The sequence below is a fragment of the Cibotium barometz genome, chromosome 14, assembly GCF_041138505.1.
Source record: "Cibotium barometz isolate CiBa-2024 chromosome 14, ASM4113850v1, whole genome shotgun sequence".
Taxonomy (NCBI): Eukaryota; Viridiplantae; Streptophyta; class Polypodiopsida; order Cyatheales; family Cibotiaceae; genus Cibotium; species Cibotium barometz.
The window spans coordinates 26949892-26964400 of record NC_141059.1 but is presented as its reverse complement, the minus strand read 5'-3'; the positions used below and the strand labels follow the sequence as shown (position 1 = coordinate 26964400).

Sequence of the window (14509 nt, the reverse complement as noted above, 5' to 3'; positions counted from 1 at the left end):
GCCACCAACATCATAGAAAGACCCAAAGCCACCAACATCATAGAGATGGCAATGGCAACCGAAAGCCACCAACATCATAGAGATGGCAATGGCAACCCAAAGCCACCAACATCATAGAAAGACCATGTGCAAACCTAGCAAAGGATAAGGAAAAAAATTACCAATTCATGGAGTCCCATGACCATCTCCAAACACACCATGAGCATGATATTCCTTCCACCAAAAACTCAAAAGCCTATGATGTAGTTGAAGGCCTTGAACCACCCATTTTCCTACCCAACCAACATCCCTCTACCAAGTTCTTTGTAAGGTTTGCAACATGAAGTACATCATCTAAGTACTTCATTCTACCATTATGAATAGACAATGATACCTTACCAACATGCATAATAGGATACATAATATCATCACATCTTTCCACATACCCGAGTTTTTCCATTTCTTACATATCTCTAAAGCCGCTCACCATGAATGATCACATAGTTAGAAGCACCTGAATGAACATACCATACACATCTCTAGGATTTTGTGCATTCAATAATCCTAGAACTAAGCATATATGATGTTGCATCACAAAAAGGTGCTCACTTCTATATTCAGCTTGATTGCTTAAAGATGCATAATTCCCTTGCTCACTTCTATCTAAGGCTTGATTAGTTAAAGATGCATGCATAGTCAACTTTCCACTTTTGATGTCATTCTGCTATTATAACAATCCTTTGCTATATGACCTAGTTTTCCATAATAATAATAGCACTGCATGTTTTTTCAATTTTGATTTCTTTCCCATCCACCTCACCCTCTCTCTCCCCTCCTACCTTTAGAGTGGCATCTTCCATGAGTTTTTGTACTAGATTCTTGTTGTTATTATTGACCATGATTTATGTTTTCAAAATGGCATACACCTCAACCTTTAAATGAAGATCTTCCTCAACCTCTACCTATTTCCTACAAAGGTTTTCTCTTGCATATTTCTAAAAGATTATTTACTTCTAACATTCATCTCCTTAGTGATAAGAAGGGCTATAAGGTCCTCAAATTTTAGATTTTTTTTTTGATTTTGGATAGATATCCAAAAACTAATCATACTCTTTGCCAAGCCCATTCAATATGGCTGTCAATATGACCAACACCAAGTCATCATCATCAAGGAGTTCTAATATAGCTTATCCAAGATATCCCAAGCATCCTTAGGTGTCGTTGTGATAGGCCCAACCCAACTTCCCCCTCTTGGAACTACTGTCATGGGAAATTGGATGCCTCACGGATATTCCTCTAAACCCAAGGGGGAACTACAACATGTGGGGGGCATAGCAATGTTCTAGTTGTGTTGATGTAGTGAGGGTATTGAGGCTTTTGTCACTGCTCAGCATCAAAAATTTTCTATTGAGCGTAGTATTATTTTACTACTAAAGCAAAAAATGTAGAACAATGAAATTTTGCTACTAGACAACATTTTTATCACTCTGATGTGAGTAGTGACCATAGGAACAAAATTTTACTACAATTACATAAATAGTTTCAAGATCATGAACCCATCCCATCTTGTAATAGATCCATTTATATTGCTTCATCAATCTCTACATCTAATGAAAACTCAATGAAAAGATAGGGTTTGATGTCAATATCTCTATCATTAGCTCAATGAAAAGATACGGTTTGATGTCAATATCTCTATCATTAGCCAGTAAAGCATTGTCACATGATCAATTGATCAGCCTCCTTTATATTGTTTTGTTCATTTTGATCATCATCTTCTTTCAATGAGTCGATTTGAGGTAAGTACTTATAGCTTATCCACAGATTCGGCCTCAACAACTTGATCTTGAAAGTATGTTTAAGCAAGGGGAAACTTGTATAACATACCAACACTTTGGATCAATTTGATCCGCATGAAACACAATATAAAATCACAAAGAAAAGGGGTTCTTTTTAATCATGCTTGCAATCTACACATTCATTATGCTACATTATGATTTACTAGTGATTGGTTTGGGTACTAACCTATCCTTGTTGAGGTAGTATGAAAGTATCTTTATCATCATTCGTAAACTTGGTGTGAAATCAATTTGGAAAAGCCCATTCAGATGTTTCTTCATGGTTTCTTGAGAACCTCTATTTATCACCTTAAACCATTTGACATCCTGCAAACATGCTTCCACCAGATGCTACACTTCTTCGAGCATGGAGAAGGCACAATGCTGACGCACTTTGTGGCACCATCACCAATGTAATAGATTCTATTTTGACTCTGATACTACCAAGGATGTAGAGGCTTGGATCATACCTAGAAATCAGTATGAGACTCGAAATCAGACCAGGATGATTCAGAACCTAGAGAATCAGCTTGCCTGCTGAAAATTTTGCTAAAGGAGAAGCTGTTGAAATCTCGCGGATCAAAAATCTACAAGATCAAATGACTAATGTAGGGATTACACACACTAGTGAGGAGTTGGCTTGGAAATGCATCCGAATTCTTCCACAAAAGTATGATGGCTTGGCTACATCACTAAGCACTCAGGTTAGAGTACCACCTTTATCATTTGAAGAATTTAGTACTATGTTACTTGACAAGGACATGCGGCTGAAGACCTGTGATGGTAGTGATGCTACATTTTTAGCCAATGCTAAATGCAAAGGCGCGACATCTTCTAATGAGAAGAAGAAGTTTCAAGGGAGCTACTAGTACTGTGATGACAAGAAGAGTCATGTTGTCTAAGATTGTAGAAAGAAGCAGGCTGACGAGAAGAACGGCACCTTGAAGTCTTCATGACCGAGTATGAACTTTGGGTCACCATTGAAGAGGTATGTTCACTTTCTCAAACTCCAACTATTGATGATTCATGGATTTTGGATAGTGTAGCATCCCGACACATGACCACTAAGAAGGGCTACTATAGCTCCTGGAAGTCTTTATAGGAACCCATCAGTGTTATTGTTGGGAGAATAATGCTAAATGTCCAGCTGAAGGGTCTGGAATCATATCTTTTGTGGTAGCTCTACAGGTGAAGAGAAGAAGCTATTAGATGTGCTCTATGTAGCCCAAATAAAGAGAAATCTACTATCATTTGCTCCGATGAGACAGATTGTGGGCTTGAAGTACGCTTCAAGAAAATTGAAGCAAAAATTCTAAATGTTGTTAGCAAGGTAGTCGGCAAAGGAGTAAGGAGCAACAATCTCTACAAGCTAAGTGCCCTTGCAGTATCTGCAAATAAGAGCACAAGCAAGCTTTTGCATGAGCAATTTGGTCACATTGGATTTACAGTGCTAAAGGAGATGCAGAAAAAGGGCATGGTAGCTAATTTGCCTGCATTTTGAGAATTGCAGGAACCATGTGAAGCTTTCATGATGGGCAAGCAACAACGCAAGGCATTTCTACAGGAAAACCACAGTCAGGAAAAGACTCCTCTAGAGCTGGTACATGCTTATCTTTGTGGTAAAATGTCTACTATTGCATTAGGGGGATCTTCTTACTTATGCTGTTAGTGGACGATTATAGTAGGAAGATATGGGTTTATCTCCTTTGGGATAAGGTTGAAGTTTTTGGCAAGTTCAAATAGTGGCATAAGCTTGTGGAAAATAAGAAAGGAAAGAAGGTGAAGAAGTTTCGTATAGATCAAGGAGGAGAATTCCTTTCAATGAAAGCTACTACAAGGAGAATGGCATCAAGTGCCAACTTACCATTGCCCACACACCTCAGCAAAATGGTGTTGTAGAACATTGTAATTAAACTGTCATGGAGATGGCTCGATGCATGCTGAAGGAAAAGTGGAGGCCAAGTTCACTGTGGATCATCGCCTCTGTGAGGCTCACACAATGCAGAGGAGGAGATAGCCATAGCTAAATCTTATAGAGATGGAGGGAGGACCCAAGGAGGAAGTGAGTGGGATGGTCAAGGAGAAGATCGAAGCTTTGCATCCCATCATGATGGCAAAAGTGTTAGCATAGCCTTGCTATCATAGGGAAAAACACATGCTCCTACACACATAGCCGTACAGTACACATGCTCCTCGTGCCCACCGCTAGTGGTGCTGCTCCAAATGGAGTTGTAGTGGGTCCAAAAAATGATGGCATTTCACCATGGTTCAGAGGTTTATCCTAAAGTGCCTACACATGTAGAAGGAACTACTCCCACCCCTACTCTTCGAGCTGATGAAGATGGCCGCGTCACTTCATCTTTCCGACGAAGCTCCTCTCGTGCTTCACTAGTGATGTTAGTACAGAACGCAATGTCCTATCCATGCTAATGAGCAGGTGTGCTATCGAATATGAGTTGCACTACCTGACTTCATAAGGAGACAATATTTCATGTCCACTTTTTGGCACCTCCTGTTTTGTAGACACCCTCTGCCAGTACCACATCTCATCAAGACCACTCCTTAGATTTGGACTTCTTTGAGATGGAATGAGACTGATCCATGGAGGCCATGGGTGCAAATACTACAAAGAAGGAATGAGGAATATGGGTCATTGCAATGGACAATAAGGACAAGGTGCCAGGAGATTCTGAAAAAAAGAAAGTACACAATAGAGCAGACACAGAGTTTGGAGAAAAATAAATTCTTTATTCATTCAGCATGGAGTACACATGTACACATGAGAATGTAGTAGGAAACATTGAGATAAAGGATACAAGATAAAGATATAAAAGAAACATCATAATGTATTCCATATCCATCATATTGTCTCCCATTTGCATACAAGTAGGGCATTATATAGCCATCCAATTATATGACTCTTGGGATACCCCTGTGACTATTAGGCTCCCATAACCTCCATAAGATCCTAACTCCCCACTAGCCCTCTTGTAGCCACTTCTTGATATGACATCTTGTAATGAACAAATGCCACAACTCATTACTAAGCTAATACTAGTAATTCTAGAAGGTGTTCACACCCAAGATAATGCCAAAATGCTAGGGGGTCGGTCTAGATTTTGTAAATGTAAAAAGCTCACACAACTTGTTCCTCCGAATTCCCTTTTAAATGACCTTATCATCTCTATCAAGAATTACTGCACCATTCTTGAAGTGAGCTTGCAAGTCATGGTGTGTGATGGCCGAGATAGAAAGGAGGTTTCTCTTTATATCTAAAACCTAAAGAATATTTTAAATTCTTTTTTACAACCTTCTTTAGACATTAGTGAAATAGAACTTGAATATTTTATTGGGCACTTTGTATCATTGTCCATTGCCACCATGATGTCATCTCCCATAGACTTTACAGAGGAATACCAATTCTTTTGAGGATTGGTCATGTGCCGACAAACCCCACTGTCTCGATGATCCAAGAATCATCATGTGCTACAAACATTAGCCCTCTCACTGCACACTTCTTCAATGTCAAGAAATAGCTACATTTTTTGCAGCATGACTGGATTCTTACTTGGTGTTTAGAGTGCCATTCTAGGTTTTTTCTTGCATTCTTTGGCTATGTGCCCTTTCTTGCTATAGTAAAAACATTTAACCTTTTTCTTTTGATTTTAAGAGTTAGAACCCTTACCCTTCTTCTTTGTGTTATCCGAAAAAATCTTGGTCCCCATCATTGTGACTTTGCATCCTCATCTTCAAGAAATGAGCTAAGCTCCTTGAATAATGTGAGAGGAGTAGGCTAGAAACCATCATTCAAAGTTTGGTAACAAGACAAAAATTTATCCATGGACATATTTATTTCCTCATTGCTAACCAACTTTATGGAATTGTTTGAAACACATGGATAATGAAAATCAAAGGTTTCCTTTTTTCATATCATCAAGTACAGTGAAGGAAAATTGGGAGTTTTTAGGATCAGATTAGTTACCTAATTCTATAAGAATTCACGGGCCAAATTACAATCGTAATGCAAAGCTAGTTAGACTATATTTGGATCAAAGGCTTTAATCAGCCAATTTCTCATTTCTTTTCAAAAGTTTTTGGATGTGCATTGCTTCATAAACATATCTATGGTGTAATACAATCTATCTTAGGCTCAAAAATCAATTAGAAGTCTAAATTTTAGGTCTTAAATTTTAATGAAAATTCTAAGGTATTTAGCTATCTTAAAAAAATTAACTTTGAGGAGTTTTATAGCTAATCAAACAATCATAAACCAAGATCAAATCTTGCACACAAGTTCTATATAATGTTATGCTTTGCAGGTGCATTTTGGGAGAGCTAATCACATACACACCTATCCTTTTAGGCACTTTGTTTTAGACAAAAGTTTAAAGATTTGAACTATATTCGTTACTATAGAATAAGAGATTACTTCATGCTTTTTTAAACATCTCATAAGACTTTAAGTGGAATATCTATAATTATAAACACTATTTTCATAAGTTTTCCTCTAAACGATCCAAATATAAGCAAGGGTTCATATATACACTGTTTTGTTATCACCACAGTTTTGAAAGTTAAGACCACCACCTTATTTTTTAATTAAATTAGACCAATTACTTTATGGAGATATTGATTTATTAGTATAACTAAAGTAAATCATCTAATAATCTCACACTATTATCGTATTTTTGGTGTCAAAGTCTCAACAACTAAACAGAGATTCCAAGAAGTAAATTTAATTGAATAAATATTAATGTAATTCTTTTCTTTTATCATGAAAAAACTATCTCTCATCTCTTAAATGATATGTAAGATTTAGAAGAAATTTATAATGAGTCAAGGTCGTTTTTTTCTTACATGTAATATGAGATATGTATACATATTTATGCATGTGTACATATGAATCACATTACTATACTTTCACCTAGTTATAAACATATATATAATTGTACATATGCATGCATGCATGTGTGATTGTCCACACATATATCTATTCATACCCTTACACACAGGAATGAAAAACATAAATTTGCATATAATTATTCATTTTTGTACATGGATGTACATTTTTGATATTTTGTGTGACTGGGAGAGAGCATTTTTTCTTGTTTGTATCAAATGCTATTTGAAGTCAATACATAAGTGCCAAACGCACACTACTTTAAAGAGAAAACAATGTGAATGTATTGTGGAAAAGTATAGCTATATATATTTATTTTAGGATTTTGTTTTGTGGATCATTGTGTAGCAATGTAAATTGATTTATGTTTTAACAGGTCTTTATTTAAGTATTTTGTTATATAAGTTTCTTCATCGTAAAGTGGTTTAAGTTTCAATATTTGAAGATTCATGTCATAAAATTAACCTCATTTTTTTCAATCCTTTAGTGTAAATAAGTGTGGGAGAGTTATAGTTTAAACATGAGATCATGGAAATGATATTACAAACTTTTTAGGTCATAATTTTTATAATGTTTTATGAATTTAATTTTTTTAGAGTTAGGAGAATTGAAGAAGCTAGTAATTGAGATTAACTCCATAAAAAAGGAAGGGAAAAGAAAAGAAACACATAGAAATAAAGATGTAAACATTAAAAAAAACATGGAAAACTTTAAAACAGCTATAGAAGCAATAAATATGTATAAATACCTCAGCATCTATCGGCCTCGATCATCAAAATAGGTTCACACCATGCTGAGATTCTCTTGATAGTACTATGCATGTCCCACTAGAGCACCTAGTGCCTCAACTAAATAGAGGTACATGTAGGGCCATCTCCCCTAGTTCTGAAGACAACCTCGAGCATAGCACCACTTCTGGGCTGATGGGGCTAGTGTGTAGTCAACCTTCTCCCCCAAGACAAACTCTATGTATAACTACTTTGCAATGTAGATGGGGATCTAGCGGTTGCTCCTCACAATATCCTCCCATATGCGGTGCATCATATCGACTATAGATATGTACTGCCATATAAGGATGCAAACACACCACGAATAGAAAGGGGCTTCCTTGCGTGAGAATTCATCCCACAACTACCAAGAGAAAGGTCTAAGTATGGGCCATCTCTAAAATAACCAAGATCACACATCTAGTGATATGTGAAGCCACGTGATACTAGAGCAATATGATGTGCTACCCACTCATTCACATAACCAAAATCATGAAGGCTATGAAGAGATGAGAGTATTGCCTTCAAGTGTAAGATGATATGTAAAGTAGATGGTGTGTCTCTAGCATGCCTACGGTAGCATCCATACGCATACACATGTACTTATACACATGCATATTATACATATTTATATATCATACACATACACATATATTGAGATATGTATACATGTGTGCATGCGCACAATTATGTCTATTCATGCCCCTACACACACAAATAAAAAACATAAATTTGCATATAATTATTCATTTTCATACATGGATATGCATTTATGATGTTTTGTAAATGGGAGAGAGCATCTTTTCTTGTTTATATTAAATGCTATTTGAAGTCAATACATAAGTGCCAAATGCACACTCCTTTAAAGAGGTGATAATGTGAATAAAGTATAGCTATATTTATTTATTTAGGATGTTGTTTTGTGGATCATTTTGAAGCAATGTAAATTGATTTACGTTTTAAACTTTGTTTATGTATTTTGTTATGTGGTTTGCTTTGCCATAAAGTGGTTTAAGTTTCAATCAAGTTGAAGATTTATGTTATCAAATTAACCTCTATTTTTCTTTAATCGTGTAGCGTAAATAAGTGTGGGAGTTAAAGTCTAAACATGAGATTATAAAAACGATATTTCAAACTTTTTAGGTCATAATTTTTTGATGCTTTGCAAATTTATTTATTTTAGAGTTGGGAGTTGAAGCTAGTAAATTAAGATTAACTCCATAAAGAGAAGGAAAAGGGCCATATGCACCATAGGCAAGTAGCTAGCTAATATAGAAAAGAAAATTAAGCAATAGGAAATATTCCTAGAATCTATACTACAATCTTCAAGAGAGAGGAGAAAAGAGGACTTCCAATCCTTGGGTTCTAATGTTTATTCAACATACAAGAAGGGTGTATTGTTCTTTTTGAGGATTTAGACCTAGGTTGCTAATATACAAATATAATTTTAAAAAATCATTTATTAAAAACTTGGAAATTTGTAGCATTACATTCTTTATGGTGGAATTGAGGGCACACAAGGATCTTGAGTGCCCAAAGTTTGTAACGAGCGGTATAACCAACCCACTACTTAGGGTATGAGGGCCTCTTTTGAGAAAGGGGGAGAGAAGGTGGAAGGGGGGGAGGTAGGTGAGAGGGGGCAAGTGAGGGGTGGTCACGTGAGGAGTGCAAAAGGGCAAGGGCAAGGGGGGGTTAGGATAAGGCTCCAACTACACAACTACAACAAAGGGTGCAATTATATGTGCGAGAAGGAACCTAGCTACAATGGAGTGGGAACTTGGAAGTGTGCTAAGGAAAGCTTGGTAGTAACAAAGAAGAGCAAAGTGACTACTACTACTTGTACTACTACTAGTGGAAGAATCTTGAAGAGGATCCATGGTACACAATTTACAAGAGAGAAAGAAGAGAAAAAGGAGGAGGATGAGGTTTAGTGCTCGCACCGAGGAGAAAGTGTGTGGAAAAACACCTCAATCCGTTTCCTTGAGAAGTGGGAGCCCCATTAAAACTCCCCTTATCTCTTTATTTCTTCTTTTATATATATACACACACACAATGCAAAGGCACTCAACCAAGAAGAAGGCAACAACCACATAGACTCATAACATTGGGGGGCAGTTAGGGCACGGGCTGCTTACCTTGCCACCTTCCTCCCCTTCCCCTTCCTTTAATCATCCCCCTATCCCCTCTCTTGTTTGCACACTCTTTGCACCTTTGTATACTAAAGCCTTCTCCTAAGCTTCCCCCTGCTACTTGCTTTATCACTTTTTTAAAAAAAATTAATCTCTCATCACTATGCAGCTCGATCTGAAGCTCGTCTTTGGTATGATCGGTAAGTATCAATATTAATGCACCAACTTCTTCAAGAAGAGCTTCTGTTGCTCCATTTCTTTTCCTTTTTTTTGTGGAATTATTGGAACCCAGAGAGCCCTTTTTATATATAATTAACATGACATATTACACCTAGCATACATTTGTTGTGTAAGAACGGCTTGTTTCTAGCTAGCTATCTTGTAGGAATTTCAAGCAAAATGCAGCCTAGCAAAATGACAATAAAAAAGTGGTTTTGTATGTTAGGTAAGAATGGCAATGATTAGCAATCATTAATGGTTGACCTCACTTGAAAGTGAAGATAAGCAGCCGGACAGTTCATTTTACATACCTTAAACTAATAAAGATGAGCGACATAATCATTAGTAGATATAGATAATCAAGTCGTCTGCTTAAGTAAAAATTTAGCTTTGGTTGGGAAAGGATAAGACTATCTTGTATGTCATCACTTATTGAGTACCTTAAAAGTTGAGCTAATTGTGCTTAAGTTATAGTGAAATGAGAGAGACAGTTGATTTTACTTAGCTTCAATTAATAAGACAACCATTACTCGTGTGCTTGAGTAATTAAAGTTTAGTGTTGTCTGAAAAAGGTAAGCAAGTAGATTAATTCTAAGTCTTAGCTCAGTTGTTGCAGGAAATGATAAGTAATTGGATTATGCTAAGTCTCAGCTCATTAGATTATGCTAAGGGCTTTACAAAGTAGCTCGTTTTTGCAGGAAATGCAACAGCAACAGCCTTGTTCTTGTCACCAGCGTAAGCATGAGAAATCAATTAACCCTAATCTTACAGACTTAGCTTAGTAGGGAAAGTTTAGATCTAAAGGTTGATTATATATGGTGATTAATCAGCTTCATGTAAGGATAAAGGTTAACATTTTCAGTAATTATTTTGTGTCTGAATGATAATATGGTGCTGCAGGCCAACCTTTTACAAGATTATCAAGAAGCGTTCAACTGAGGAGTTCTCGAGTCTTCCTTATGTTTGCACTCTGTTTAACTGCCTTTTGTGGGTGCTCTATGGCATGCCTTTCATCAAGCCCCACAGCGTCTTGATCTTGACCATCAATGGATTTGGAATCGCTCTTGAGCTCTTCTACATCGTCATCTTTCTCACCTATGCTGTCAAAGAGAAGAAGGTAATCCTCCCTTAACCTCTCTAATCCCACTTTCATCATTTTAATTGTCTCTTACCTTAAGAATAATTTGAATGAAATTTCTAATCGTCAGATAATAAGCTCCAATTTAATGCAAATGATTTATACATAATTGTAACCGTGGGTCATGGCCATTTGAATACCCATTAAAAAACTTCAATCTAGTTGGTGATTGGAAGAGGAAGTGACGTTAATCACTTCTGCTAATCTCAGATAGACTAATTACACTTGTTGGTTCTCTTAACAGAAACATAATTAATCATCTTAACGGGGACATAATTAATCATACTTTCTTATTAGTAAAGGTGGCGCAATGGTCTCACATGAATTAGTTGAATTAAGCTACTGCAGGTGCTAATTAATATAATCATGCAGATGCAAATGATGAAATGGATATTGGCAGTGGTGGTTGCTTACGCGGTGGTGATCTTGGTAGTGCTTTTGGGCCTTCACACTCTCAATACACGCCAGTTAGCTGCAGGATCCATGTGTGTTGTGGTGGCCATAGCTATGTATGCTTCTCCTCTATCGGTCATGGTAAGCTGCAACCTTCATAATGTAATGAAGCGTCGAAGATTAATATAAACAATCCGTGGCCATAACCTAAGATTACTAGGATTAAACATTGTTAGCCCTATTTAGGGTAGGGTTAGTCTAAGAAAGCAGGATTAGCATTGTTAATTGGGTGTGAATTCAATCCATTTCTTGAAGTCTTGCAGATAAAATCAAGATCAATATAGCTAATAGATCGATGGTATAGCAGGACTAGGATTAACACAATTAGGGTTAGTGCTAGTTAGGGTAGGTTTAGTCGTAGGATTAACATTGTCAATGTGGGTGTGGATTGTTGAGGTCTTGCACATAAAATCAGAATCAATGTAACCAATCAAGATCAATATGACCGATAGGTCGATGATATATTAGAACCACGAGGATTAACATATAATCACAATCTTTGCATGCCATTGATAAGGGGCAGGGATTCAAATGATTTGTTAATTAAGGTATTGATTCGGGAGTTGATAGTGCATGGCATTGTTAAGAGTGCGTTAGGGATTGCAGTATTAGGACATTGATAGAGTTTAGGGGTGATTAATGTATGACATTATGAGGTTAATTACTGTGATTGATTGTTTGACAACTAGGGTATGGTGATACGCACAAGGAGTGTGGAATACATGCCATTTCTTCTCTCCCTCTTCAACTTTCTCAATGGTGCCGTATGGTCGGGCTACTCTCTAGTAACTAAGGACATTTTTGTGGCTGTAAGTAGCACATTAATCTTATCCACATATTAATTGTGTTGTTTTCCCACAAAAGCACATCATTCTTGGTGTGGGTAATCTTTTCCGCTTAAGAATTGTGTTAATTTCTCACAGAAATGCATCATTCTTGGCAATAATGGACTGTTGATTTGTATAATTAACACCCAGTTTAGGCAGATCTACTTGTGCATTAATGCAATAATGGACTGTTGATTTGTATAATTAACACCCAGTTTAGGCAGATCTAGTTGTGCATTAATGCAATACCTTGTTTAATTGCATTTTTAATGCAGATACCCAATGGCTTGGGCTGCTTGTCAGGAATTGCGCAGCTTGTGCTGTATGCAATCTACAGAAATGCTGTTCCGATCAACCAAGATGAAAAGCAATGCAAATCAGCAGCTATTGCAATGGGTGACATTGATGCAGGAAAAGCACCTCACACCATTAACGCTTCAAGGCCTGCGCCTGCTGCTTTCGATCGAGACAACATGGCTTAAACATCAACTGCTTCGATCAAAGTGCTTTTTGTTTGCTTTTTTGCTTTTCCGCTTTTGCTATGGTGTAGGCCTACCAGCTGCTTAAGAATGCTTTTTGCGCCCTAGTGTTTTGTACAGCAGCGGCCGTCTGTGAAGAAAAAAGCAAAGCCAAGAAAGAAATAACTTTGTGCTTTGCTTTTACCACCTTCCTCAAGTCGCAAAAAAAAAAAAAAGCACAATAAAGTTTCTCTTTTTTTTTAATGTTTTGGTTTCCTTTCCTTTTGTGGATAAATGATAGATTAGAACATCTACACATGATAATCCCAAAATTATTCCTCTTGTGGATAAATGATTGATTAGAACATCCCAAGATGATTTACATCCTTTATGAATTCCTGAGATTAGAACATCCTAACATGATTTACATCCCAAAAAGATCCAAGAGCTTTTACACACTTCCATTATATTAAAAAGACTCATCTCCATCTTCATTAGGGCCCATTGGCAACCACCCCCATCAAGTGCAAAAGCACTCTCAAATGCAAGGACCTTACACATAAAAAGCACTCTCAAATGCAAGGACCTTACACATAAAAATCATGGGCATTAAACTCTTAACTCTCAAATGCAAGGACCTTACACATAAAAATCATGGGCATTAAACTCTTATATCAATCAATTATGGGCAAGTTTGCTCACCCACACCTTGTTGAGCCACCTTAGAAGAAGGATGGAGTGTGGTAGATGTATAAAGCCCTTATATGATCTCTCTTGAACACTAATATTCTTAATAGCCAATCTCTTCATTATCAAGCTGGACTACTGTTCAAAAAATTCAAACCTTTAATTATGAGTTTGATTCTAAATTTCATACATATACATGGTGTATACACATCACAATATGTTGCTTTTAAAGGATGAAAGGATGATTTTTCCTCTTCTCTCATCTAAAGAAACACTAATTATGTTTACATCTTTACTATATAGAAATATCATCTATATTTGCATCCACACAAAATTCAAAGTCACAAAATTTACATGCTTCCCAACGTACTACTTTCCATTCGAGCCTTTTCTTTTTTTCTCAACTCCCCAAGATCGTTTTTTGGTAGGTTTGAGAGATTTCTTCAATCACTCCCTAGGATTAATTTTCATTCACCTACTACCAAAAAATACAGGTAAAACTTAGAGGCCATTTTTCTTTTAGTATTTCACTATATTTTAGAGAGAGAAGGATCATATGAAAATTGTCATTTTAAATGGTCCTCCAATTAGGTGATCAAAATCCATGAATGAAAATCTAAATACTCATCATTTTTCTTCCCTAAAGAGGGAAGGACAATAAAGAGGGAGGCCATTTACCATTTACATCTAGTGTGGAGACTTAGAATTATTCAAGTACATTTTTGATAATTTATTCAACTTACATGGAAGTAATAACATATTATTATTTAAATGAGATTAATGGAGGAACTAGATTGTGATGGCTTTGGTTTGTATTAATTATTGGTTTAGCTTTTTTGTGTGGTTGTAAACTTGTGACATGCATAACTTCTGCATTCCTAGTACTCCCATAGCACTCATGGGTGCAGCATTAACACAAAAGAGGGTTGGGTTTAGAGCTTACCGGCCATATAAGAGAATGGAAAGGGAGAATAGAGGTCACACAAAATAGATGAAAGACCTATACATCAAAGAATGTGCATAAGAGAGATCTACGCGTAAGGTAGCTAGAGCCCTTATGCAAATGCATAGAGCTCTTCTGCATTTGGTAAGAGCCTACCCTCTATGCATTTCA

The 14509-nt window shown here is 36.6% G+C and overlaps 1 protein-coding gene across 1 annotated transcript; it reads left to right on the top strand.

The window, feature by feature from the left end:
- Window positions 1–9559: 9559 nt before the first annotated feature.
- On the top strand, window positions 9560–12939 carry LOC147631871 (bidirectional sugar transporter SWEET4-like). Its single transcript, XM_086807898.1, has 6 exons — window positions 9560–9813; window positions 10531–10567; window positions 10733–10949; window positions 11343–11504; window positions 12113–12232; window positions 12526–12939. Exons 1-6 carry the CDS (start codon window positions 9777–9779, stop codon window positions 12730–12732), a joined length of 780 nt encoding a protein of 259 aa, XP_086664024.1. The 5' UTR covers window positions 9560–9776; the 3' UTR covers window positions 12733–12939.
- The last annotated feature ends 1570 nt before the right edge of the window (window positions 12940–14509 follow it).

Coding starts and splice junctions, on each gene's coding strand:
- LOC147631871 (XM_086807898.1), top strand. CDS start 9,777: ATGCAGCTCGATCTGAAGCTCGTCTTTGGTATGATCG. Junction 11,505..12,112: donor CTTCTCCTCTATCGGTCATG/GTAAGCTGCAAC, acceptor TTTGACAACTAG/GGTATGGTGATACGCACAAG. Junction 12,233..12,525: donor CTAAGGACATTTTTGTGGCT/GTAAGTAGCACA, acceptor TTTTTAATGCAG/ATACCCAATGGCTTGGGCTG.